General features: G+C 36.2%; 1 protein-coding gene and 1 long non-coding RNA gene across 2 annotated transcripts; both read left to right on the forward strand.

The window, feature by feature from the left end:
• Positions 1-38: 38 nt before the first annotated feature.
• LOC106170367 (dolichol-phosphate mannosyltransferase subunit 1) lies at positions 39-21,740 on the forward strand. The gene is made up of 8 exons (XM_013550212.2): positions 39-223; positions 13,216-13,315; positions 14,590-14,700; positions 15,196-15,221; positions 15,786-15,881; positions 16,216-16,284; positions 19,403-19,517; positions 19,744-21,740. Exons 1-8 carry the CDS (start codon positions 126-128, stop codon positions 19,846-19,848), a joined length of 720 nt encoding a protein of 239 aa, XP_013405666.2. The 5' UTR covers positions 39-125; the 3' UTR covers positions 19,849-21,740.
• LOC147762560 (uncharacterized) lies at positions 4,167-6,215 on the forward strand. The gene is made up of 4 exons (XR_015334204.1): positions 4,167-4,807; positions 5,050-5,130; positions 5,492-5,646; positions 5,828-6,215. It is a non-coding gene; the product is annotated as an uncharacterized LOC147762560 (long non-coding RNA).
• Positions 21,741-25,293: the final 3,553 nt, after the last annotated feature.

Raw genomic sequence — 25,293 nt, forward strand, 5'->3', positions numbered from 1 at the left:
CGCTTTATCAAGAAAAGCCACAAAATATAACAATAAGCAAACATTTCCCCATCTTGATTTCGCGCCATCTATGTTCAAACTTTCCACGTCGTTGGTGCTGGCGCTGGCGAGCTTTGCCTTACAACATGAGTAAAAACAAGTATTCAGTGCTGCTTCCGACTTATAACGAGAGGGATAATCTTCCTTTAATAGTGTGGTTGCTGGTGAAGTATTTTGAAGAGAGGTGAGTACAAATGATGCTTCTAGTCAGTCGTAATCTCGTAGTGAAACTAAGCCGGATGCAAATCTCCATTCAGATCTCTACTCAATACTCATTCCAAGGCATTTCAACTTAAGTTGAGCGGTGTCTGAAGAAAAGCCTATCATGATGCCTTATTTATGTTTGGTTAAAAAAAAACTAAGTGAAATTAATTAATAATTGTAGCGATTTGGGGCGAGTGGAGAAAAATCACCAGCCAGACCAGGAATCGAACCCGGGACCCCTCGCTTACAGGGCGAGTGCTCTTACCTACTGAGCTACCCGGCCGGTTCTACCTGCCCCTGGCACTACGCTGTCACATAGTGGTGCGTCATGCACATTATGTAATATTATCCAATTAGAATAAAGCGCGGCTGTGTGCTGCAGTTGAGTAATTATTACAACGTGTTGTCTGGTGTGCGCTCCTCCGCTCATAACATTACATGGTGTCAGAAGTGGGATGAATGACTTTAAGCCCCCACCAAAGTTCTCTTTTGATGGCGATGTTAGCCAGAATTGGAGGGAATGGAAACAAATGTTCCAACTTTTTCTGGTAGCCAAAGAAGCAGTGGAGAAAACAGACGCCACAAAAATCGCCATGCTACTCACGTGCATGGGACCGGAGGGAGTAAAACGTTTCAACCAGTTTAACTGGAACGAAGCAGGTGATAAAGAGAGTTACGAGAGAGTCTTAGATAAATTTGACACTGAACTGTGCGGTGAGAAGAGGATCGTTTTTAATAGATTCAGCTTTTGGAACTTAAAGCGAGACTCTATGCCTTTTGACGAATACCTGGTAAAGGTCAAGGCCATTGCGGCAAAGTGTGATTTTGCTGAGACCGACAACATGGTAAGGGACAAAATAGTGTTTACACAGGACAAAAGGCTGCAGGAAAGACTCTTAAGGGAGAAAAATTTGGACCTCGAGAAAACTATAGACATTTGCCGGGCGGCGGAGATCACAAAGCAGGAAGTTGACTCTATGTCTGGGCTCGCACGTGGTGCCGCAGCTGCAACTTCCAGTGTATCCATGATACAGAAGGGTAAGAGACAACCCTCAACGAAGTTTTCTCAGAAGAAAGATAATCGACACACCAAGTTATGCACACGTTGTAAGAGAATCCATGGTCCAAATCTGCACACAGACTGCCCTGCATGGGGACGGACATGTTACAGGTGTAAAGGTAACAACCACTTCAAAAGTTGTTGTAGAGCTACTGTAAATGTCCATGAACTGAGTAATGATGATAACAGTGCAGTTCAACACAGTGATGAGTGTTTTATGGGAACAATAGAGCTGAGTATAGGCAGTGTGTCCAGGAATGAAGATCAGCGTGCATGGTTTGAAAATGTAAAGGTAGCTGACTCTCATATTAGAATGAAGATAGACACAGGTGCAGAAACCAGCTCCATACCCCAGAAAATATGGAGAAAGATAGCAGGTAGACCCAAACTAGAACAATCTCATACCATACTTAAAGCGTTTGGTGGTGCAGCGATAGAGCACATTGGCAGAGCAAAAGTAGATATGAGCATGTCAAATGGACGTAAAACCATTGGAGAAGTGTTTGTTACAAAACAAAAAACAGTGCCAGTGCTGGGACTGCAAGCTTGTATTGCTCTAGGTCTTGTTTCAGTGGAGAAACAAAGGAATCTTGATTCAGTAACTGCTTCAATTACAAAAGATTCAATAGAAAAGGGATCTTATAAAAGTGCATTCACAGGCCTGGGAAAGTTCCCTGGGCAGTATCACATCTCATTGAAGCAGGGTGCCAAGGGTCACATTGCTCCTACACACAGAGTTCCACAGAAGTTGATGGCCCCATTGAGAAATAAACTTGAAGAAATGGAGAGACAAGGAGTTATGGGCATTTTTACAATCCTGGGCACTTTTCAGATTTTCCCACATATTGCTAATTAACAAATTACATACATATGATCAAAGAATTCTTTTTTCACTATGTTGGAGAATGGTGTAAGTGAAGATAAACACTGAAAATAGAAATCAAATATCACCACCGAGTACAAAGTTATGCTAAAGCAAAGCCCGAAAAATGACCAAAATTTTTTCCCGTTTCAGTCATATGAAATAAAAAGCAATCTGAAATAAATTAAACCAGTCTTTGACATTGCATTTTTTTGGATTATAAAACACTCAGTAGTATGGTGGAAGCAAAAAAATTTAAATATTAACAGGAGAGAGGTGTATCCTAGAAAAAAAAGTCTTTTAATGGCATGCTGGTATTTCCGTTAAACAATATGTCCATTCCGAAACAAAAATAAATTACTTTCAGAAAATATATCATAAAACATACAGTATAATTAACCATCCTAATCATTATTTGGATGTATTGGTATTGTTTGTATCAAATAATGAAATCTGCCCAATGATTCTGGAGCTTGACATGGAGTGCAAAATAACTCTACCGTGTTTTTCCGTTAAATTTGTCCATTCCGAAACATTGGCTTTTTCTTACATAAAAAGAACATGTTGACACCTAGCCTGTAACAATATATATTTCTCTAAAGCCCAGGACATTTGATATTTATTTTTATATAATAAAACCCCAGTGCACAGAAACCCATTTAACGGTGCCCTTTTTTGAGATGCTTGTTAAAAATTGTCCATTCCGAAACAAAGTACCTTTACATTGCCAATATTATAAATAGAGAGAATTCTGTCTTAAATGCTGTATGTTTCACTTGACATGAGCAAATTACTGTTAGAGCATCATGCATATGACATAAAAATAATAGAAGAACATTTCTTCAATGGCATCTTTTTAAATTTCTATATATATCCTCAACAAAAAAATTGATTTTTGCGAGTCAGCATCTTTTCTTTGGATCTACTAGAACTTCCATTGCATATTTTCCCAAAGTTCATGTATTTCAAAGTTAAATTAACAATTAATTGAAGAGATTATATCAGTATAAATAGAAATAAAGGCAATTTGGATGCTTTGTATCGGAAAGGACATTTTTTAACACATTAAAACACTTGTTTACTCTTTGGTCTGCTCATCTATTTATTATTCATGAGGAAGATGATGATGGGAAGCACATCAAATTTATGTTGAATATAATTTTGAAGAATATAGCTTACCTTACTTTAAATATTGCTTACTTATGATGTACATAAAAGTATTCGAAAATAGTTATGAGGCTACACATGTTAAGAGCGCGTCCATGAGAAAGCCAGACAGATCGGTCAGAAGGCGGCAAGGTGGGGGTCAGCAGATTTTAATAATTTTTGGTGTGGTAAACCATCAACATAAAAGATATTGTGAGCCACTGGCTTTCCTATTTTGGATCATTAGTTTTAGAGATATGGGGGCAGATCTTTTATTGGCAATTTTGCCAAAATATAGCATTTTTTAGCTCTTGAAAAGTTATAATTTTTAATATTCTTTTAAAAAATCATGTACATTATAAGGAATTATTTAGGTTGGCCACATAATAGGTTAAGGAAAGACCTTTAATATCCAGTACAGATTTTTTGAAAAGGCACTGTCATGACTACACAAGGTTGATTCTAATAAGGCATGTTTTCCGTATGCTTGACCCCCTCCCCTTCTTTAAATGCACACAACTTCTTTTTTGCAGGTTGTATCCATATAATTTTGGTATGTGCTGATAGAAAAGGGTTGAAAAATAAATTTTGTAAAATAAAATCTGTGTTAAACCTTGTAAAATAAGAACTATAACAATTTTAAAAAGGGCCTAAAAACGAATATTTTTATACTACTTAAATGCTTAACTGTTTCTTCAACTAAATTAATAAGTCAAAACCATGTATAGGTTTGTGAAAAGCCCTTAAAATAATTATGTGTGCCTTGCAGACGAACTTATGAAGCTTAAATACATTTTTTAAATTTGTTTATGCTATAGAAACTAAATGTAAAATAACGATGCTAACTCTGTAACCTATTTTCAACATGGCGGGTACTAGGATTATCACCAGGGGGTGGAAACGCGCTACTTATATGATTAAGACGAGCCTGGCCGTCAGTACCGGATATTGTTTTGTGACCTTGAGGAGCAATTAGATTTGGTCGTTGCGGCACGCATGAACAGTGGTTGAACTACCACACCTGGGTCTTTTGTTTTTGACTACTGTTCACTCGTCATCGAGGCGCTTGTTCAAGACTACCGGCTGATATCTACTAGTACTACCAGTGGCTTCATTAGTAACGTTCCCACAATACTTAGTTTTCTGTCTGTGCGTACATACCCTGAAAAAAGCCAGCCTCGCTGACGAGAACAATGGACGTTTCTCACCCCTCTCTAGGATTACCCCTGTTATCACCTGAGCAACTGTGGAGCAAAGCCCGTCGTCTTCACAGTGTTAAAACATAATACTTTCTTAAATTTATGAAGAACACGCACTAGAGATGCTTGGGTACATCTCAGAAGGATTGGTGTGCACCAGAATATAACAAGAAATGACCATAGCAGCTGGTCATCCTTAGAATTTGCATTTTTGGTTGAACCACTTTAGACTGTTGTCAGGCTTGGGTTCCTCAATATATCCATCTCATCGATTTAGCTCTGGATGTTTGTTGTAAGGTAAGTGATTAGTGGTGGCAAACATATACTAGAATCAGATACACTAAAAACTCAAACCAGTTTAAATGATAAGTTTGAATATAATTCAGTAATATAAAGAATATTAAGCAAATTTAAAAGACGTACTGGTATATTTCAATTCACAGAATTTTACTTGATTTCTGTTTCATGGTAAACATGTATGCTGAAAAGAATTAACTGTGTATCTAACTTATGAAGTATATTTTTGCTTTAAATTCTAGGGTTTTGTTACATGTGTTATCATAAGGACTATACTGAGCTTGAAGACAGCTTCATTAGAAATTTTTTACCCAGAATCAAAGGTATGTAACACAAATTCAGTTTCAAGTTTTGGCAATTTAGGGGATGTTACTTGTGCCAGTTTTTTATATTTTAGTTTTATATTCACTATGCAGATTTATGTGTGTTTACAATGAAGTTGAAGTTAACCGCCTAGCTTTATGTGACTTTGTAACACAGTGTGCTTCAATTTCAAGACTTACATATTACACAGGACACTTGTAACTAAAGGTACTTTAGTAACATCAGGAAAACTTTGCAGTCCATTATGTTGTTCATGTTGCTTTGCTGAGATAGATTGATCCTGCTTCAATAGTTTCTATTCTGAACACAGTAAGCCTCTGTTGTTGTAAAGCATTTATTGATGTAATGTTTATTTTTCAGATTTTACATTCTAGGCCTGTATGTGAACCTTGACCTGGACAATCTTACAGACAATAATAGAAAAGTCACCTGTAATTGCACAGGCAAATTCATCAGATTCAGATGTGAGCACCAACTTTGTAATGCCTGGAATGCTTCCACGGAGAAGAAAAAAGGTTTACATTTTTTTCATTTGTTTCTTTTTCTATCATGAAATTCTGGTAGCTACAATCATGCATATTCGATTTCCTTTTTTATACTTATGCAATATGTTTGATCAGAATATTATTTATTAATTGTTCTTATACAGCAATTAACATGAGTTTAAAATATGTTTAATACATTTTCTTTTGACAGCCTGTCCTGCCATCTTCAGGTAGACGCAGTAGTGGATATCCTGGCAAACCTCTATTGGACTTAGAGCCACCTTGGGTCAATCCCCCATAACAAATGTGCATCTTAGGCTTGGCAATCTCAATCAGTTTTGTAGGAAATGAGGATTGGCGCCATTGAATTGACAAATATTGACAATTGACAGTTCAGTCACACTAAACTATAGTGGCATGTTGCTTCAAGTTACCACACTTATTCTAAGATTGCTGAATTATCATTACTGTAGGAGACCCTGGATCTCTCAACCAGAAGAAGAAACTTGGGGATCAATCAGTTATAAGATTAAAATCTGTGGAACACTACCCATCACTGTTGTGTTCAGTATATGGAAAAGATGACCGTGATAATGGAACCTTGGAGATTCATAACTTGATTTCACTCCTGTAAAAAGTAACTACTTTGTTCTTTTACTGTCCAATTAATAATATGAAAATAAAGTACTCCTCCAATCAATGTATGTTGCTGACTATGTTTTAATTTTCTTTATAGAAAAAGAATATAGATATCAAGATATCACATGTATTTACAAAGCCTATGAATCATTTGAAAGGAAAAAGAATGGTTGAAAAATGCAAGATAAATCATTTCTAGTGGATTAATTAGTATTGCACTTGAGAAAACTGATAAAATGAGACAGTCATTCCCTTTTACCTTTAGAAAAATCATTTGTAAATTTTTTTCTCTATTGCTCCCTGAAAATAAGGTATATACACAATGCTGATGACACTGGATATGCACAGTAATAACTTATTAAATGGGGGTGGGGGGGGGGGGGGTGAATAACTTGTCACTAGTAATTTAAATTTATTCAGAAGTTGTATGGCTCTGTTTGAAAAGAATATTATTTGAGCAATCCTGTATTACAGATCTCAAAATAAAAAACCTGCAAAAATGGGCCTCTTGATTATTTTGAGGGATTAGGGTAACTGTATTTTGGGACATATTTGATGGCAGCCATTTTGTATTTATAAAAATTGGATAGATTTGCCCTTATCAAAGCATAGTTTGAATTCCTGGCTGTGAGTCTTTGATTAAATTTGATTATTGGAAGGAATTATCTCAAAATGTACTGATATCTTGATTTCGGCCGTTTGGTTTTCTGCTAAAATTGCTAAAGTTTGAGGCACTTTTTCAATATCCTCTGTTGTGTTTAACACACTTTTTGAAATTTGTATGATGAGACCAATATATGCTTAGGATCCCTATAAAATTTTATGGCTGTCAAGCCTGCAAAAAGAGAGATATGAATGCTTGAACATTGCTTGGTAGAAAAGTGAGTTTGGGGGGTGGGGTCATAAAAATGGGCGTGGCTCGTTAGTTTGTGGGTTAAACTGAAATTTAGTAACATATTCTCAATGGCAAATGGCTGGTTTAAATAGGTAAATTTTCAATTAATTTTAAAAAGTCATCAGTTTTGACATGTTTGCTTATGAAATGGCTTTATTGACCGAAGCTGAAAATCAAGCCAAAAATGGCCAAAACATATAATATCATATTATAATTATATCCAATGATTTCTTTTGGGATTGTTGCCTTCAATCTTAATATCTCCTATATATGCAACAATATTATGAAATTGGTTGAAATCTGTTGACCCCCACCTTGCCACCCTCTGACTGGTCCTATCATGGACACACACTTAAAGTTGCGAGAGTCAGTTCACTGGCACGGTTTACAGAGGCGCTTGCAGGCAGGTTATAATTAACTTCCTGTGATTATTTATAATATATACTGTACATACATCATGATATATATATATATATATATATATATATATATATATATATATATATATATATATATATATATATATATATATATCATTTAAGCAATTTCGTAAATGTTAAATAAATGTCCATTCCGAAACACAGGACATGCCTAAAAGGACATATTAAAAAATGTAATTACTAAATTTAAACCTGACCTTGTCAAATAATATTTTATACAGCTATGAGCTGTAACAAAAGGAAGTAGAATAGGGTATAATGGAGTGTAGAACTCTCTATTTTATGTCATGAACAAATACTAATGGAGTAACATTTCAAAAAAGAATCAAAAACTATCCAAAATGACCAATTAATGTAATAAAAACAGTTCAGTTTTAATCTAGTTAACTCATATTTTGTCCAATGATTGCTTCACCTTGTAAACCAACATACTATGAGATCTTAAGGCAATTTCATAAATGTTAAATAAATGTCCATTCCGAAACAAGGACATGTCTAAAAGGACATATTTATAAACATGTCTTTACTGTTGGTAAATCTGACATTGTCAAATAATATTTTATACAGCTATGAACTCTAACAAAAGAAACTGGAATAAGGTGTAATGGTGTAAAGAATACCTGGAATATATCTCAGAATCAATATTTAATAAAATAAAATTCCAGTAATGAATTACTAGTACAGAATAGACAAAACAAGCGCAAAATGTAATAAAAAGACTTCATTTTTAGTTCAGCTTGCACCTATTTTGCCCAGTTATTCATAGACTTTACCTAAAACTTATAAACTCAAATACTACAATATATTAAAACAATATCATAAATGTTAAAAAAATGTCCTTTCCGAAACAGGGATGTTTCGGAAAGGACATTTATTTTAACATGACACTGCAATTAGCACACATGTCTGTGCAAAATAATATTTTACATAATCATGAAGCATAACATAAAGAACTAATGCAAGGTAAAGTGAAGTACAGAAGTCCTCAGAATATCTCAGAATCAAAAACTTCATGAAGTCACATTTAATACTGAAACAGGAAAATTACAAAATATCATTGATTCGTCAAATTTTAGATATTTTCATCCATTTTTTTTTTGCAAATACATAAAAGAGCAATACTCTATGAGTAAAAATAAGTGGTTTTCTGGAGATCAATACCTTAAATTATCATAAAAGTCACACACTTCAAGGTTTAGCTTATGAAAATTAAAAAAATGATTTTCAAAATTCAAATAATCATAATTTTACACATACACAAGGTTTTATCTCGGGATTGTCATTTCTTATACCCTTCAGGTCTATACTTTCAAGAAAAGTACAAATTTCTACACAATAATGACTTCTATTTTTGACCCTTGGTGGGAAAAAAAGGAGCCCAGGATTGTAAAAATGCCCTTATTGAGAAGGTGGATCACCCCACAGATTTCATTAGCAATATTGTCATAACAGAGAAGAAAGACGGTTCCATAAGGTTGTGCCTCAACCCCCAACATCTCAACAAAGAGATAAGAAGAGAACACTTCGATGTGCCTACATTCGAATCAGTAGCAGCGCAGATAGGAGGAAGTAAAGTCTTCACTATCATCGATCTCAAGGATTCCTACTACCAAGTGGAATTAGATGACTCCAGTTCAGAGCTTACTACTTTTTCCACACCTCTTGGACGCTATAAATTTAGACGAATGCCATTTGGAATTTCGAGTGCTGCAGATATTTTGCAGAAAAATGTTTACCGTGTCTTTGGTGACATTAGAAATACATACGCTATAGCAGATGACATTCTAATAGCAACAGAGACAGTTGAGGAACACGATCGAATCCTGGGGGAAGTGATCAAACGTGCCATGGAGAACAATGTTCGTTTTAATGCCAAGAAAACGCAGTTGAAACAAAACAGGGTATCATATTTTGGGATGATCGTTGGAGAACAAGTAATCATGACCTGCAAACTCAAATATATCTGAACCCAGCTTTGACCATGGACGAGTTGGCAAAGAATGTGGAATTATTGGTTCCTTGGGATTCTGACGCGCATATGTGGCACATACTGGGCAATCAGCAATCTTGGTCTCTATGTCCTTGTTGATATTAGGCCAATACATAATTTCAGAGGCTCGTGCTTTGCACTTTTCACTGCCGGCATGTCCTTCATGAAGTGTAACAAGCATTTCTTGTCTCATGGCAACAGGAATTATAAGTCGCTCTCCAGCATATATCAGTCCTTCCTCCACATGCATTTGTCCTCTTAAACTCCAATAGACCTGAATTTCTGGTGCTAGGGAAGACTTATGCTGAGGCCAACCATTCACAATATGGTTACGGATCAGCTGGAGGCTGCGGTCACTCTGAGTAGCATCTCGAAGTTCCTGAATCCTGTGCGTGGATGCTGGCAAATACTGGGTAACAGTATGAATCCTGTACTGTCCCTCTTCTAACTGAGAATCTATGCTCTCCTTAGATGGGTCATCAACATATGCACGTGACAGCGTGTCTGCAATGTACAACTTTGAACCTGGTACATATGTCACACATAGATTGTATTTCATCAATTTTAACAACATCATTTGCATTCTAGGAGACACCTGGTGTAGTGGTTTCCTTATAATTGCCTCTAGAGGTTTGTGATCACTCTCCACCATAACCTCATTGCCGTAAATATAATGGTGAAACTTTGTTGCTGCATACAAAATAGCTAAAAGTTCCTTCTCGATCTGTGCATATCTCGTCTCAGTATCAGTTAATGCACGCGAGGCATAAGCAATAGGTTGACCATCTTGTAATAGACATGCACCTAATCCTGTAGATGACGCGTCTGCTTGTATTGTCACTGGCTTGGCTGGCTCAAACAACTTCAGCACTGGTTCTTCTGAGAGTACATCCTTTATTTGTTGCATGGCAGCTTTCTGCTCTGGTCCCCAATTCCAAGGTACTCCAGCTTTCAACAAATTGCTGATTGGACTCATGGTAGCAGACTTATTTGGAATAAATGGTGATAGGAAATTCAACATTCCTGTTAAACGCTTCACTGCCTCAGTATCAGTTGGGTCTGGCATTTCCAGAATTGAGCGAATCTTCTCTGGGTCTGGTCGGATTCCTTGATTACTTGTTGATAGTTGATTATTATTCAAAGTTTCCTGAAGTTGTCAAGCTGCAAAACAAAACAGCAGCTGGTGTTATTGCAGCAATGAAACCAGTGTTTTCAAGGCATGGTATTCCAGATACCTTAGTTAGTGATAATATGCCTTACAATAGTGCTACTTTTAAGCAGTTTGCGAAAGAGTGGGGATTTAATTGTGTTTATACTAGTCCCACTTATGCTCAGTCTAATGGTCAAAGTGAGCGATTTGTGCAGTCAATTAAAGGAATGCTTAAGAAAGCACAAGCAGAGGGTAAAGATCCTCACATAGCTTTGTTAGAATATAGAAATACACCTTTAGCTGGTATAGGTTCATCACCAGCTCAGTTCAGTTGTTAATGAGTAGGAGGTTAAAAGATAAATTGCCTACTACAAATAATTTGCTGCGACCAAAGGTGGTAAATGATGCACAGTCAAAGCTGCGCAAGCGTCAGCAAAAGCAGAAATTCTATTATGATAGAAATGCTAAATATCACCAGTCATTTAATGTGGGTGATAGTGTTCGTGTGAATTTAGGACAAAATTGGGAACATGCCAGAGTGACAGATATTCATAATACGCCGAGGTCATATGAGGTGACTACTCCAGGTGGACATTCATATCGTAGAAACCAACGCATGATAAACAAGTCTCCCGACTCGGTGCCTGAGTCGCATGTTATGGATACTGAACCATCACATACTAGTATGAGTAAAACGGTGCACCAGAACAATGAAACTGGAAAACAAATTGTTCAGCCACAAATGTGTAGGCGTAGTACTCGGGAGAGACATCCGCCTAGGTGGCAAACAGATTATGAAATGAAGTGACTGCATGTTTATTGGTTATATTAAAAAAAAAAAAAAACACTTGTTGATTGTACACAGTGCCTGTAACGCATTTAAATGTGTGTTTGTAAGAAAACACTGTTGAAAAGTACTGCATTGACTTTATGCACTCAGGAAGATCAACATTGACTGTTTAGAGACGTTGTGTTTAATGTTATTGCACTTATTATAAAATGCATTTTGCTGATCAGAGACAATCATAACAGAACTTTTACTCTTTATTTGTATTTTATTACTTTAACTAAGGTAGTAATACAATGTTTAAGATAAGCATGTGTATCACATTTTGTAGCTAGACATATAAGTAATTGTTAAGTGATTGTCTGTATGTTAATTAGTTTTTCCTTTAAAAGGGGGGGGATGTCACATAGTGGTGCGTCATGCACATTATGTAATATTATCCAATTAGAATAAAGCGCGGCTGTGTGCTGCAGTTGAGTAATTATTACAACGTGTCATCTGGTGTGCGCTCCTCCGCTCGTAACATATCAAGTAAAAATGTGTGTTATCCGTATCCCGTAACCACCGTCGAAAACGAAGTGACATTTCTTAAAAATCACAAAAAGAGCTGTATGGTGGAGCTGCACAAAAAGTCTGACGTGATTGACTTCATGTTAATTTGTATGTGTGAATTTACAAAGCAGACAAAATTTAGTAATTGTTTCCTTACTTTTCCACCAGATTCCAAATAAAGTGTGTCAATTTTGGGTCTCAAAATTTAAAAAAATACAGAAAGATTTTAAAATCAAGAATTGTTTTGGACATCTGTCACATTTTAACCAAAGCCAAGGAAATCTATCAGCTGATCTTTGCTGTTTGGGAGTAAAAATGTGGGGGAGTATTGGTGCACTGGAGTATTGGTGCAGGGAATATCAGTGCTGGAGATGTAGCCACCATGACACGGCACATAATAACTGTCAGTGATATTTAGTCATGCCTTTAGTGCAGTGAATGTGCAACATGGAAATAACTACTGTTTATAGATGAGTATACATATATTTAAGAAACATTCCTTAGGTATGGATGTTGCAAAGGTTTAGTGACACCAGTGCAAGGCAAATGTGTCAACAAATTTGATTGTCAGGAAATACCGAAATGACACTAAATGACACAAATTGCTCCTTGGTGTTGCTTTAAACATCAAAATAACTTGCTATATATATAGATTCTACACCCAAAGTGCATTTATCTTAAAGGGATAACAGCTGTGCATATCAGATTCCCGTTTCACATTAAAAAACATTGTAAACACCTCATAGAAACTGAATTTAACCACAAAAACAGCAGTTATTGCAATTATTCTGGATTCTTTGCTTGCTATCAGACCATGTGGACCTTCATAGATGGCTTTACTTTTGTAATTATCTCTAAACAGATTATTACTAAAAACTTAACTGTTCTAAAAATAAATATGTTGGATTCATTAACCTTTGGCAAGAACTATGGGAAAACCGTTGTTTATCCCAGGAAATACAATTTTTGGCAAAAAAAAAAAAAAAAAACTATCTTCCTTAGTTGTTGTCCTTTGAAACTCAATAAATCATTATCTGTTATGGCGAAATACTTTAGCTGCAGCTCCTGAATTAAGGCAGAAGTAGGTGGCCATTTTGAAAATACTTCACTTCATCCTAATTTCATATTATTGTTTTTTTCCCCCAGTGGACACCAGTTTGAGATAATAGTGATAGATGATGGCAGCCCAGATGGTACCCTGGAAGTGGCAAAACAGCTAGAGAAAATCTATGGCAAAGAAAAGATAGTAAGTTTGTCAAGTCCATGATCTTATTTACTAGTACTAGTGTGTGTGTGCGTGTGTGTTTATATGTTCAGTTCAGTTCTGTTCTGCTTCCCACCTGTACATTGTGCACAATCAGCAGCAGGTGTGCTGTGTTTGCTCCTAGCCATCATGCAGATTTTCAGTGTTTATCATGATAACAATTATGATTTATGTCCTACATCATGATGTGCAGTGAAACAGTGTGGGCTTGACCTGCAGCAGAAATTTTATATGCTGTCAGCTCGCTAGGAACTATTATTAAAATATTTCTTTCCATGTTTCACATGGGAAATCTATTGCAAACTCAGGGAAATCTATGTCAAATTTTACATTCCCCTTTGGGAAATTAATGAAAAAATGAGGGAAATGCAAAAAAAAAAAAAAAAACTAATGAGGAAATTGCTATAAGGGGTCATTTTCTTGAAGAACTCACACAAAAGTTTAGGGCTCGACATTAAAGGGTCACTTCAGGGGATTTTCCTGCCAAAATGTATTTTGCTATTTTTAGAAGTTCTCTCCATGCATTTGAAAATCCCCCACATTCATATTCATGTACAGTGATGTACTGTTAGTAAAGCATCTTATATTTCACCGACGAGTTCTCAAGACAATAAAACACTTCAGTTAAAAGATTATCTAAAGTGTTCATGTACCTTGTGTAGTTGTTGTCTTTTCAGCATACTTGGGTATCCATTGCTATCTTGCAAGGTTTGTTTTACACACTCAGGCCTACCCAACTACCAGACTCGGCAATGAATGATCCTGAATTCACTGGTAGATCGGACCACACTACCCGTTTTCAAGGTGTGCGTCAGTACGCGCTTCCAAGTATCAGACGCGACACTGCTCTTGCCTAGTACGCGATGTGATAGTGGTGATTCTCAGCGGGGTTGGAAAGTATTGCATCACCACGCAAAATTTGTTCGAGGTATGATACTGTGAAATGCGTACTGATACACACCTTGAAAACTGGTAGTGTGGTCCGATCTACCGGTGAATTTGGGATCATTCGGTGCCGAGTCTGGTAGTTGGGTAGGCCTGACACTGCACATGGCCGCAATACAAAACACTCCAACATTTTATTGTTGGAAAGTGAGGCAGTGCAAAACCTTTCATTTTAAGCTTTCACAAGTTTTAGTTATCAACATCACTTTTTATTTACTTTGAAATAAGAATAGTACATGATAATAGTGCAACCATTGCCAGACAGTATAGCAAAAGAATTTTTATTTTACACTGATTGATTTCTTTGCCAGGTTCTGCGCCCTCGTGCTAAGAAGCTTGGACTGGGCACGGCGTACATACATGGTATAAAGCATGCAACTGGGAACTTTGTCTTTATAATGGATGCTGACCTTTCACACCACGTAAGTGGATGCAATGGTGTCACTGATAGACACAATAAACTTAACTTCAAGGATAACAGCTATCATTTTTGCAGAAAAGTGCCTAAAATTAGATTTTCCTGGGGTAAACGATTATGTACCCATGTTAACCAATGGTTAATGAATCTGTTCCCACATTCAGAGTTGGTCACTTGGTTGTTTATAAGTGTTTTTTGTAATAGAGATTATTACAGAGGGAAGCCATCTTTGATATGCTACCTGTTTGTGTTACATTAATTACATTTACATTAATTTTAAACTGTCTGTTTAATTATTTTATTTTATAGAATTTTATTTGATAACACTTAGTCTCTACATTGCAACAGTTGGCAGGTTATTAACTAACTGCCATGAACTATTGAGGGTAAAAAGTAACTTACAGCACAAAATTCATTGTTTTATGTACAAATATATAATGTGTTTTTTTTCATCCAGTAATTGCTAATATAACTGCAATTTGATTTTTTTTTTTTTTAGCCAAAATTTATTCCTGAGTTTATAAAGTAAGTACATTTCATTGTTTGTTCTGGTCTCTGTTTTTATCAGAATCATAGTTAATTTATAGGTGTGTCATAATTAATGCATATGAAACGGGTGAAAATACAAACTAGGAAAGCAAATTCAAGTAGACAGTGAAAAGAGATAGGGTTTCCATTTTTTGAAAACTGTCTTGTTGTGCTGACATTGTGACGTTATTGCTTTTCATTTTAAGAAAATAAGTTTTATTGATATGTTGCTACTTTCACTGGTGCAGTGATATGATTTTTAAAGTTGTGCTTTCAATGCCAGTGAAATATGTAGAGAGAGATCTTACTAAAATGTTGTCTGCTCAAAGCTCTGCTGTTTTGTGTCGCTTTGCTGTGTTGTGCTATGTCAAGACATCATTTTGCTGTCAACATTTATACATTAAAGTATCAGCAGCTATCACCAGTAATTTTATGTTTCAGCATTTCTTTAGGCAATTCTGTCAATCACACCGCTAATAGCCTTCAATTCTTGAAATTCTGCAGTACTGTGTTGGCATTGTTTATGTTATGTTACTGATACAGTATCTGTCACTGTTCCAGAAAGCAACAAGAAGGGAACTACGATGTGGTGTCAGGAACAAGGTACAGGGGCAATGGAGGGGTGTATGGCTGGGATCTCAAGAGGAAAGTCATCAGGTGATTCCCAGTTTTTACTAGTCTTGTGAATTTCAGTTGCATCGTTTTCTATTCTCCTACAGATCTATTCACGCTTCTCCTAAAGAGCTATGCTATCTTCGGCTTTGGGGCTAATTTGTGACCATGTTCTGAAAAAAATTGTATAGTGTATAATATGCCAGTTCCTTAAACATATGGACTGTTTTCAGCCATGGTGGAAACTTGGAAAGTTTGACTAAGTCTAATATAAACTGTAACCCTGTTCTAAAACATTTGAACTCCTTTTTCAGCTCTGGTTTTATGTTTGAATAGAGTAAATTATCAGTATGTCATAAAACATCTGTAACATTTTCAGTCGTGGTGCAAATCTCCTGACTCAGATCTTACTACGCCCAGGTGCATCTGATCTCACAGGTAGCTTCAGGTAAGTGAAGGTGAAAATGTTCATTCTGTTTCATACAAAGAATTTAACTTTGAGAGGGTCACTGTTTCCTGCTTGGGAAATATGAAATCATAGATTCTCTTCATTTTAATGAATTTGAGTGTGGTAGAGGTGAGTGACACTATTTAGCCTCTGGCACAACTAATGCATTCACTTTTCACATGACCAATATCTGTAGGGGATAAGGTGTCAGTCATTTACTACTGCATTCTACCATAGAAGTATTATTAAGTTGGGGAGAAAAATTAAGAGAACTTGTCGGTGCTGGAGGCCCAGGTACCACATCAAGTGGCCCATACTAATGAATAGAAATTGAAGGAGGATCTCTCATCTTTCAGAAACACAATTTCTGCCGTAGCAATTTTGATAAAAATTGTAAGACTAAATCTGCTCACCATATGAGTTAAAAATATAGCAAGAAATGGGTGCAATCCACAGCATCCCCAAAAAACATGATCAAGTTTGTAAACAAGTCATAAGTGGGTAATATCTTTCATATACATCTTAAAAGTCCAAGTGTAACCAAGAGTTCTTTGCTAAACACAACTTTTTGTTGACATATTCATGATGTTTCAATCAAAATAACAACAAAGCTTTCATTAAAGGATGAATTACTTATTTTATTGCCTGTTACATTTTGATAACTAGCCACTGTTTTGAAAAAGTACTAAAGTTATTATAAGAGGACCTCCTTAAGTTGAAATCTGTTTGAGTAGCAAGCCACTGGTCTGAGACAAATAACTTGTAGACTTTGTGCTGCACTATCCAAAGAGTTGGATTTTCCATTGTAACTGGTTGAAATTTCAGCTGATGTTTCAGATTATTTCCCATCATGCATAGATTTTATCTTAGGTCTAGTCAATTTTGATATAGACTTCTACTTCTCCTTGGTCTACAAGTCTGAATTTAGACCAGCATGGGCATCAAGATTTACAAGTCAGATTGAACAACATGTTGAACAGACTAGGCAGGCAGAACAACCCAAAACTTACATTATTGTCTCATAAATAGACTCCAAGGATTTTTTCATCTCGATAATTATTCGAACGTGTAGCTGAATTGTGTGTGCAGCTCTTTCTATTTTCAAAATAAAAGTATAAAACTAGATAGATTGAGTACCAAAATAATACATAACCTTGAAATTAAACATACACACACAGATCACACTTTCTTGGATATAAAACGGTCATCTTTGCTAATTTTATATATTAGCTAACACTGCCCATTAGGATGTGCATCACATAAGCAGTTGTTTTAATATGTATGCATACAAAAACACAAAAATCAAGATCTTAGACAGTGGTTAGACATATACTAATGAATTAGGCAAAAGTATATTATCCATTTTTGTTTCTTCATTTTTTTCAAGAAATTACTAAGGAAAAAAGAGAGGTAACAATCTTTGTAGTTAAGTGTATGGGTAATTTTATCTGGTAAATTACAAGAATAGTTTCATAACTTAATCAACTTATACATCTAACATTTGTACTGGCTTTTGGCTTGAAGACTGAGCTTATGCAATTTTCATAAAGGTCATGATATTTATGAGTATCTTAAAGGTAATTAAATATCCTTGTTTTTTCCCTGTTAAATAAGTTTTTTTTTTCAAATATTCTAAAACTTGATGATTGAACTATCATAGTTAAAATATAACTATCAGATATTTTAATGTTTAAGGTGTTATATGAATTATATTCTTGTCCATCAAGAATAAGGGTGTTATTAATATCCAAAATAAAAAGCTAAATAGTAAAATAGTTTTTCTGCTAGGTTATGAGGTTATGGGATTTCTTATTACCATTTAAGGGAAAAGCATTAATATGATATTTTCAGATGTTTAAAGATGTTATTATTTCATTGATTATAATTATTATTATTAGTAGTAGTGGTACTAGTAGAAGTCTGTAATAAATTTTGGAAAGAATTGTTTAACCTTGGAAAAAAGACATCTAATACTGCAACCAGAAGAGAAACAGAAAGGCACATACCTATATGTGACAAGATACAGTACCTGTTTCTATCTGTCCTCTTTTGTATAAGTATATATTTGCATTCAGTTCTGTTTAAGTACACTTGTACTCAACCTGCTCTAGTTCACGAGACATTAGTCAGCAGGCCCTGTTATTTTATGCTCAAACATCCTTTTTTATCTTCAAAATCCAAGCACTGAGAAACCACTGGGGGTAAAATAGATTTTTGTATGAAAATCATTGAAACTTTTTCTTCGTGAAACTCCCTTAAAAGTGGGTCTTAATGTACCTATCTTTCTTCAGGGATATTGAATTAACTTCATTTATTAACTGATTTACCTCCTGCATGAGTTCTTTGAATTATTTTGCCATTTTGTCATTATATACTCCTTTTGAAGATGGATTAGATTAGGTTTTACATTTTGTGTTAACATGCTTCCAATGTGAAAGATTATTTGATTAAGTATGAAGTGCAGCTTTATCTGAAGATTATGTGACCTAGAATTGGTGAAAAGAATCAATTTAACATGAAATTGAATGAAAAGAATTTTTATATCAAGAAGTTAAAGGGCATTCATGGTCTCATACATAGATGAAATACAGCAAAGAGAATGCAGAATTATTAGGCTTAAACTTTTTTTACACATTACACTTTTTAAAGTGATGCTAAAACATAATCACTAATTTTGATTTTTATTGTCTGAATTATCATGCCATTGCAATTCACCGCCTGCTATTTCTTAAAGGTCAAACAATACTCATATTTTGATTTACTTTTTCCTGAAAAAAATAATTTCATTGCCACATTGTTATTTGGTCTTGTACTGAGAAATTGCTTAGGAGTATTTGATTAAGTTAGTACAGGTTTGTACAGAAAACATGTTTTGAAGAAGATGGTTCTGTTCATATATGCTCAAACAATGTGTCTAACAACAGATTTTTTTTAGATTATATTGGAAATGTGTTCTGAGAAATGGTACCAGTTTTACATATGTATATGGATGTGTCACACACACACACACACACACACACACACACACACTATTTTTTCATGCTTTTTTTGTTCAAGGTTATATAAAAAAGTTTATTGTTTAAAGTACATCTCTATTTTTTTTTTTTTTTCTCTCAAGGTTATACAGGAAAGACGTGTTGGAGAAGCTGGTTCATTCGTGTGTATCTAAGGGCTATGTGTTCCAGATGGAGATGATAGTGAGGGCCAGACAGTTGGGATACACCATAGGCGAGGTGGGTGCACAGCTTGACAGCGAAAAACATTAACTTGTTGCATGGTGAAAAAAATGAGACAAAAGCAAAACGAGCTAAACGATACAGATAATAAGCAATTTCCTCTTTCTTTGGTCTGGATTACATTTGTATCAGTACGGTTGTCCTTGCTATTTAGTAATTGGCCTCGTTTGGCGCATTTTTTTAAAAATATATTCACCAGTGCATTGTACTTTTATTTTTTTAGGTTCCCATTTCATTTGTGGACAGAGTGTATGGCGAGTCAAAGCTTGGCGGCAGTGAGATCATAGGCTTTGCTAAAGGACTGCTCTATTTGTTTGCCACAACATGACCAGTACCGACAGGTCACGTGACCAGGGTCATTTTGAAGGACATTAGCCTGGACTTGATGACCCACTTGGAAGGGAATGGGGATAGGGTTACTGCTTGGTTACCGGTGTCGCTGACTCGGGACGACGTCGTGGTCAGACGGTCAGAAGAAAAATCTTTTTTTTTTTTTTTTTTTGAAAATTTGGATTGTAGTGACTTTTGTCAGTGACTTTTTGCCAACGTCTTTTTATTATTTATTTAACGCTTAAAAAGATAGGAATTGGTGAGATTTGAATTATTTACCACATAATCGATTTATAACAAAAGAGATTTGCCTCGATCGATGATCATTTTCTTTTATGATGGTGCCTCTTTCTTGTGTGCCTCTTTCTTTCTCAAATCGCATAAAACAATGAATAGAGCACGCCTTTGTTTTGAAATGAACTTTTCTTCAAAAATAAAAACAAATCTTCGCAGTCTGAGCACGCCGGTCTGATCCCGAAAACTTGGAGTTACGCCACACAGACTGGCGGGACGCAGAAAGGGCGCCGTCCAGTGTAAAGGGGACTTAAACAAGATGTACTGTTAGTGTGTGTGGTTGGGGGGGGGGGGGGGGTACTAGTGCAGGTGCACTCACAAAACCAAAGAATAGGAGGCTTCGATAACCAGTCAGAAAAGCTGGAGCTAATAAGGGGCGAAAGTGTGGTCATTTTGGCCATGTGCTTGCTGTAATTTCACCCGAAACGACAGGCAAAGGGCTTTGTTAGAGGCGATCTGGGGTTCGATAAGTAAGAAAGGCGATATTACACGTTCAGAAGGGGCAGTAGAGAGGTGGAGAGAATAGCAGTCATATATCAAGTACGAGACATTTAAGGTTAACTGAATCAAACATTAAGAGTGTAATGTTTTATTGGGATGAAAAGACGGATAATTTGTTTTTTGTTGTTATTTAGCTGTGGAGTTAATCTGTACATTTTAAGACGGTGTATGTGTACGGTTTTATATGTAGTCTATTTATTCAGGTTTGCGAGAATACAGTTTATATGTGATATCTATTTGCATGTTATTAAAACGTCAATCGGGAATTTTTTCAACTTATTACTGAATTGTATCCAAATTCCATGATTTGACTGCTTTCCGAAATCCAGTTGATTTCGATATAAATATCGCTGAAATATTTCAATGTCTGCCAAAGAAAAAGTGATTATTTTTGGATTGAGCTACTTCTTGATTCCTGTGCATTCTTGACATTGCTGCCTTGTTTTCCCGCCGGCAAAGTCGGACGTAGAAATAATAGGGCAGGTGTCACACTCCGGGTGGAAATGGGGCCACATGATGAAAAGTTCGCATGCACTGAAGGAAGAAGTAAGCCATATTTTGCCTATTTTGTCTCGGGGTCCGTCAAGGGTCCAAAGATTTGTCTTACTGAACAGCACTGTGAATAAAAATATAAAAAAGTTCAAAGAAGCTACGGTTTCAGAAATCATAAACGACTAAGAGAACGCAGACCTCCGCCAAGGCAGCTCAATTAATCAATCAATTAATCTGATCGATTGTAAGTTGGTCCATGTTTCGCATATTTGCGAATTTGATCACAATTCGTCAATAAACTTTTGAGTTGGGCTGCCAACTTGGAGAACAACAAAGGCAAAAACATCTTTGGCGGAGTGAATAACAGCTCGCCAAAGTTTTTAATTCGATAAAGGTGTTATGATTAAGAGAAAGACAGACAAAATCACTGTTAAATTTTCAACCCAACAACAATGTGGTATTTCGGTTATTTAAGCTTGTACATAGAACTGGCATGGATTATGATGTGCATTTTGGGGTGAAAAAAAAGAATTCCCAGTAACCACATATATAAATATATATATATAATGTGTATTAAAAAATGATTTTTCATTGAGCACACAATATGTTGTTTTTTCTTATTTTACTCTTTTGCTGAAGAATATACGCTTACAGAAACGCACCAAATCTTTTCTTGAGCTTTGGACTAGAATTAATACTTTTTCTATCACTTTCAATTTCCCTTCTGTTCCTTTGATTTATTAATTGCCTATGTTTCCTACTGCGATACGATAATTTAATTGACTTACAGAGATTCAGCATTTTCTTGATCGCTAGATTCAGTTTGGGTGTTGCATAAGGGCGCGCTATCCATGAACCGTTTTTGTAGTTACAGTGGAAAATCAAGCTCACTGAAAAGGTGATTTTGGCGTGTAAAAAGTAATAAACGCATGCAGCGTCAATGAAAAGTTTCAATACGTGATGGGCGTTGGCAGGGGATGGTTTCTTTCAGAATATAATAAATGGAACATATCACCGTGAGGCGTTCTTCATGCCAAGGTTAACAAACAACTATTGCGTAAAGCACTTATTTCTCATATTTTTTGCGAAGAAAATGCAATGAATGCCTTTGCCCTCAGGTTATGTTGATTTAACAAGGTAGAGGAATTTTTAACGTTTTTTTATCTGGAATCAAAAACCACAAAACCGCAAAGTCGGTCCATTTTTTCCTGACGTGAGAAGATGTCGGGAACTTGGAATTCAGGCATGCAGTTTTAACTGATCGCCCGTGCAGGTAATTCAGACATGGGAGCTCACAGACGTATCCCCTCGGGCACTTTGCAAAGCATAAGGTGTTGATGTGAATTGGACTTTAAGGACTCATTCCCAATAAAACTGTAGGTCTACGTAGAACAATCTGACTCCGCGGGACTCTTTCAACACGCCTCCTTTTGTTTCCAAGGCACTCGTATAATCACCAGCTTTTCTGTATTCTACTCAACGGATGGAAGTAAGCGCTGAGACGTTTTGGCCAAAAGCGGCCAGAGAGCGGCCTAAGCCTCAAAATTAACGTATTAATAGATTCTTTGGAGGAAAGATAACAGATCACTTTTAATGAGTGTGTGTCATCTTATGTAGACTATTTAACTAGAATGTAAACAACGTTCAACTGTTATCACGATTTTTACACGTATTATATCACGTCGATGTGTTCGAAATTGTTGACAAATGTAACGATAGCATATACAATTTTGTGTACACCTGAATTACTGAAAGGCAGTATTTTATACAATCTGCATTAAAGGTCATAATACATCGCTCCCGATTAATTTATGGTTAAAATATACGATTGAAATTGAATACTCCAATATTTACGCACTACTGTATACTTTTGGTTTGACTGTGACAGAAAAGTTTCACGTTTCGGAGTTAACTCTCAGTAAGGCTTGATTGGAACCCGTCTCTCTTTGCAAGACCTGCATTTTCACAGAGTTATGGAATTAGGAACAAAATGCTATATATGTAATATTTACAAAGATCTACGGTACAAATTAAGTTTTTGTTTTAATTTTTTAAACTATAAAAGGCCTAAAAAGCACTTGCGCTTTTTATTGCAAAAAGTGTGAGGTGTAAATTATTTATTGGAAAAATATTGTGGCAATAACACAAAAGTTATACGGGAATAATAAATTCAACAAGTTCAATGGTCCTCAAGAAATAAATGCACAAAATTGTTTACAAGAGGCAGTTCAAAGGAAAGTGATTAGAGTCAGTTATTTATGTGGTAATTCCCTATAACACAGGGTCGGGTCTGGGGACGTTCTCCGAGTGACGACAGGTGTCCCTTCAATATATCCCCGCCAACGTACCCCGAGTTTCGAAAGTTTTTGGTGAAACTTCCCTGTCCTTAGGTACACGCTTGCTGCCGCTCTGGTGGACAGGGAACCTAGCGGCACGTGTCACAAAAGAACCTAAGTCCCAAAATTGATCTGAATTTGAAGTTAAACTTTTGGTCTAGTTTTACTGATGCTAAATAAATTGTGTCTGCTTTATATTACGAAAGGCGTGGATGATTTTTCAGCCTAAAACTTACTTAATTTAAATTGGATACTTTTTAAACTGAAGAAAGTCATATTTTTGGCACAAAACACCAGTTTTCGTGTCAATGTTCTTTTGTGAAGCCGACCTAAGCTTTCTTTTGAATGGGCGTGCACCTGTCTTAACCACAGTCTTTTCTGTGACTGAATGAAAAGCCGTTGTATATGGTGTAAGCTATCCCAGCGAATGCAGATGCAGAGGATTTTAAATGCGTCCCGAATCCCAGGGTGTCTACTAGCGCTGAAAATAAATGCCTCGTCTGTGTGCTGACACTCGGGGTAGCATAACTCTGCCTCGCAGTTCAAACTCCTAACGCAGCGTCTCTGCCCTGGCATAAAGAGTTATGACGACGGTGTGGTCTGGCCCGTAAACTCCCATGGGAAATAAAGAGCACAACAGCCACCAACAGATCAACAACAGGGAGAAGAATGCCTGGTCGGAGGACGTGCGACGCGGGTTGGTTATTTTTGATGAAAGTGCCGCAACTGTTACCCTGCTCGATCGAAGGCTGAGAGGAGCTCGTGCCTCATATATTGTTGTTGTGATTAGTCTGGAATTGAGACACATTATTTGTTACGTGGAACCGCTGAAATTCTTTGGCGTAATGCACCTGAGTGACCAACTCCAGACGCTTAAGGTGTTCATTCTTGCCAAGTGTGACCGTGTCTAATGCGCATACCTGCTCCTTGCTCGCACGCAAACGCACACGCACGCTCACTGTTATATAACACACGCGCGCGCGCACCTGTTTGCACAAGAAGCTATACAAAAATGGACGATTGCATTCTTTTTAGGAAATATGCAGAAGTTTGACTGTTAATTATGCACAATAAAATACAGATTTATTTCCGTTTTGATGCATCTGCCACACCCAAAGATTTATTCTATTCTTCTTTCAATTTTTGATTTCAAGATTCATAAGGAGATTTTTTGGTATCCATATAAACTGCATTAAATGACTGATATTCATTATATGACTTTATTATGTTATTTTGTTTTACGAAACGTTAATGTTTCATAAGCCGGGAAAAAAAGGAAATTCGATAAAATTTTGTCCCACATTTACTTTCTATCCTTTGCCTTTCTAAGTATAACATACTTTACAGAAATATATACATTTGTAACATGTTGTGTCTTAATAATTGAAAGGGAAGTTTGAAAATGTTGTTAATTAAATCTTTTTACATATTTTTTAACCTTTTTAATAGAGCCTTTTGTTACAGTCCCGTAGCCAGCAATTTCAAAAGGGGGGTTCTTTTTCTGAAAAAGTGGACCTTTTTCCATAAAAACTTCATGTACCTAGATCAAATTTTACCCAGAGTGGACCTTTTTCCCAGCAAAAGGGGTGGTTCTTTCGAACCCCCCTGCGTACGGGCCTGTGTTAGTTAGTATTTCTTTCGAATCTGTTAGTGGTGTTGCTTGAAAGCCATGGCCAGTGACCCGATAACAAATTAAAGGCACTACAAGAAAACATGGCAGAGTTCAAAGTCTTTGGAATTTCAACTCTTTTCAGAATCACACCTCAAGTTGAGGGCCGACAATTTATGTTCAAACGTGTGTCTTTTTATTCGTCCATAGA

Source organism: Lingula anatina, chromosome 4 (assembly GCF_051362555.1).
Source record: "Lingula anatina isolate TDL-2025a chromosome 4, LinAna3.0, whole genome shotgun sequence".
NCBI classification, from domain to species: domain Eukaryota; kingdom Metazoa; phylum Brachiopoda; class Lingulata; order Lingulida; family Lingulidae; genus Lingula; species Lingula anatina.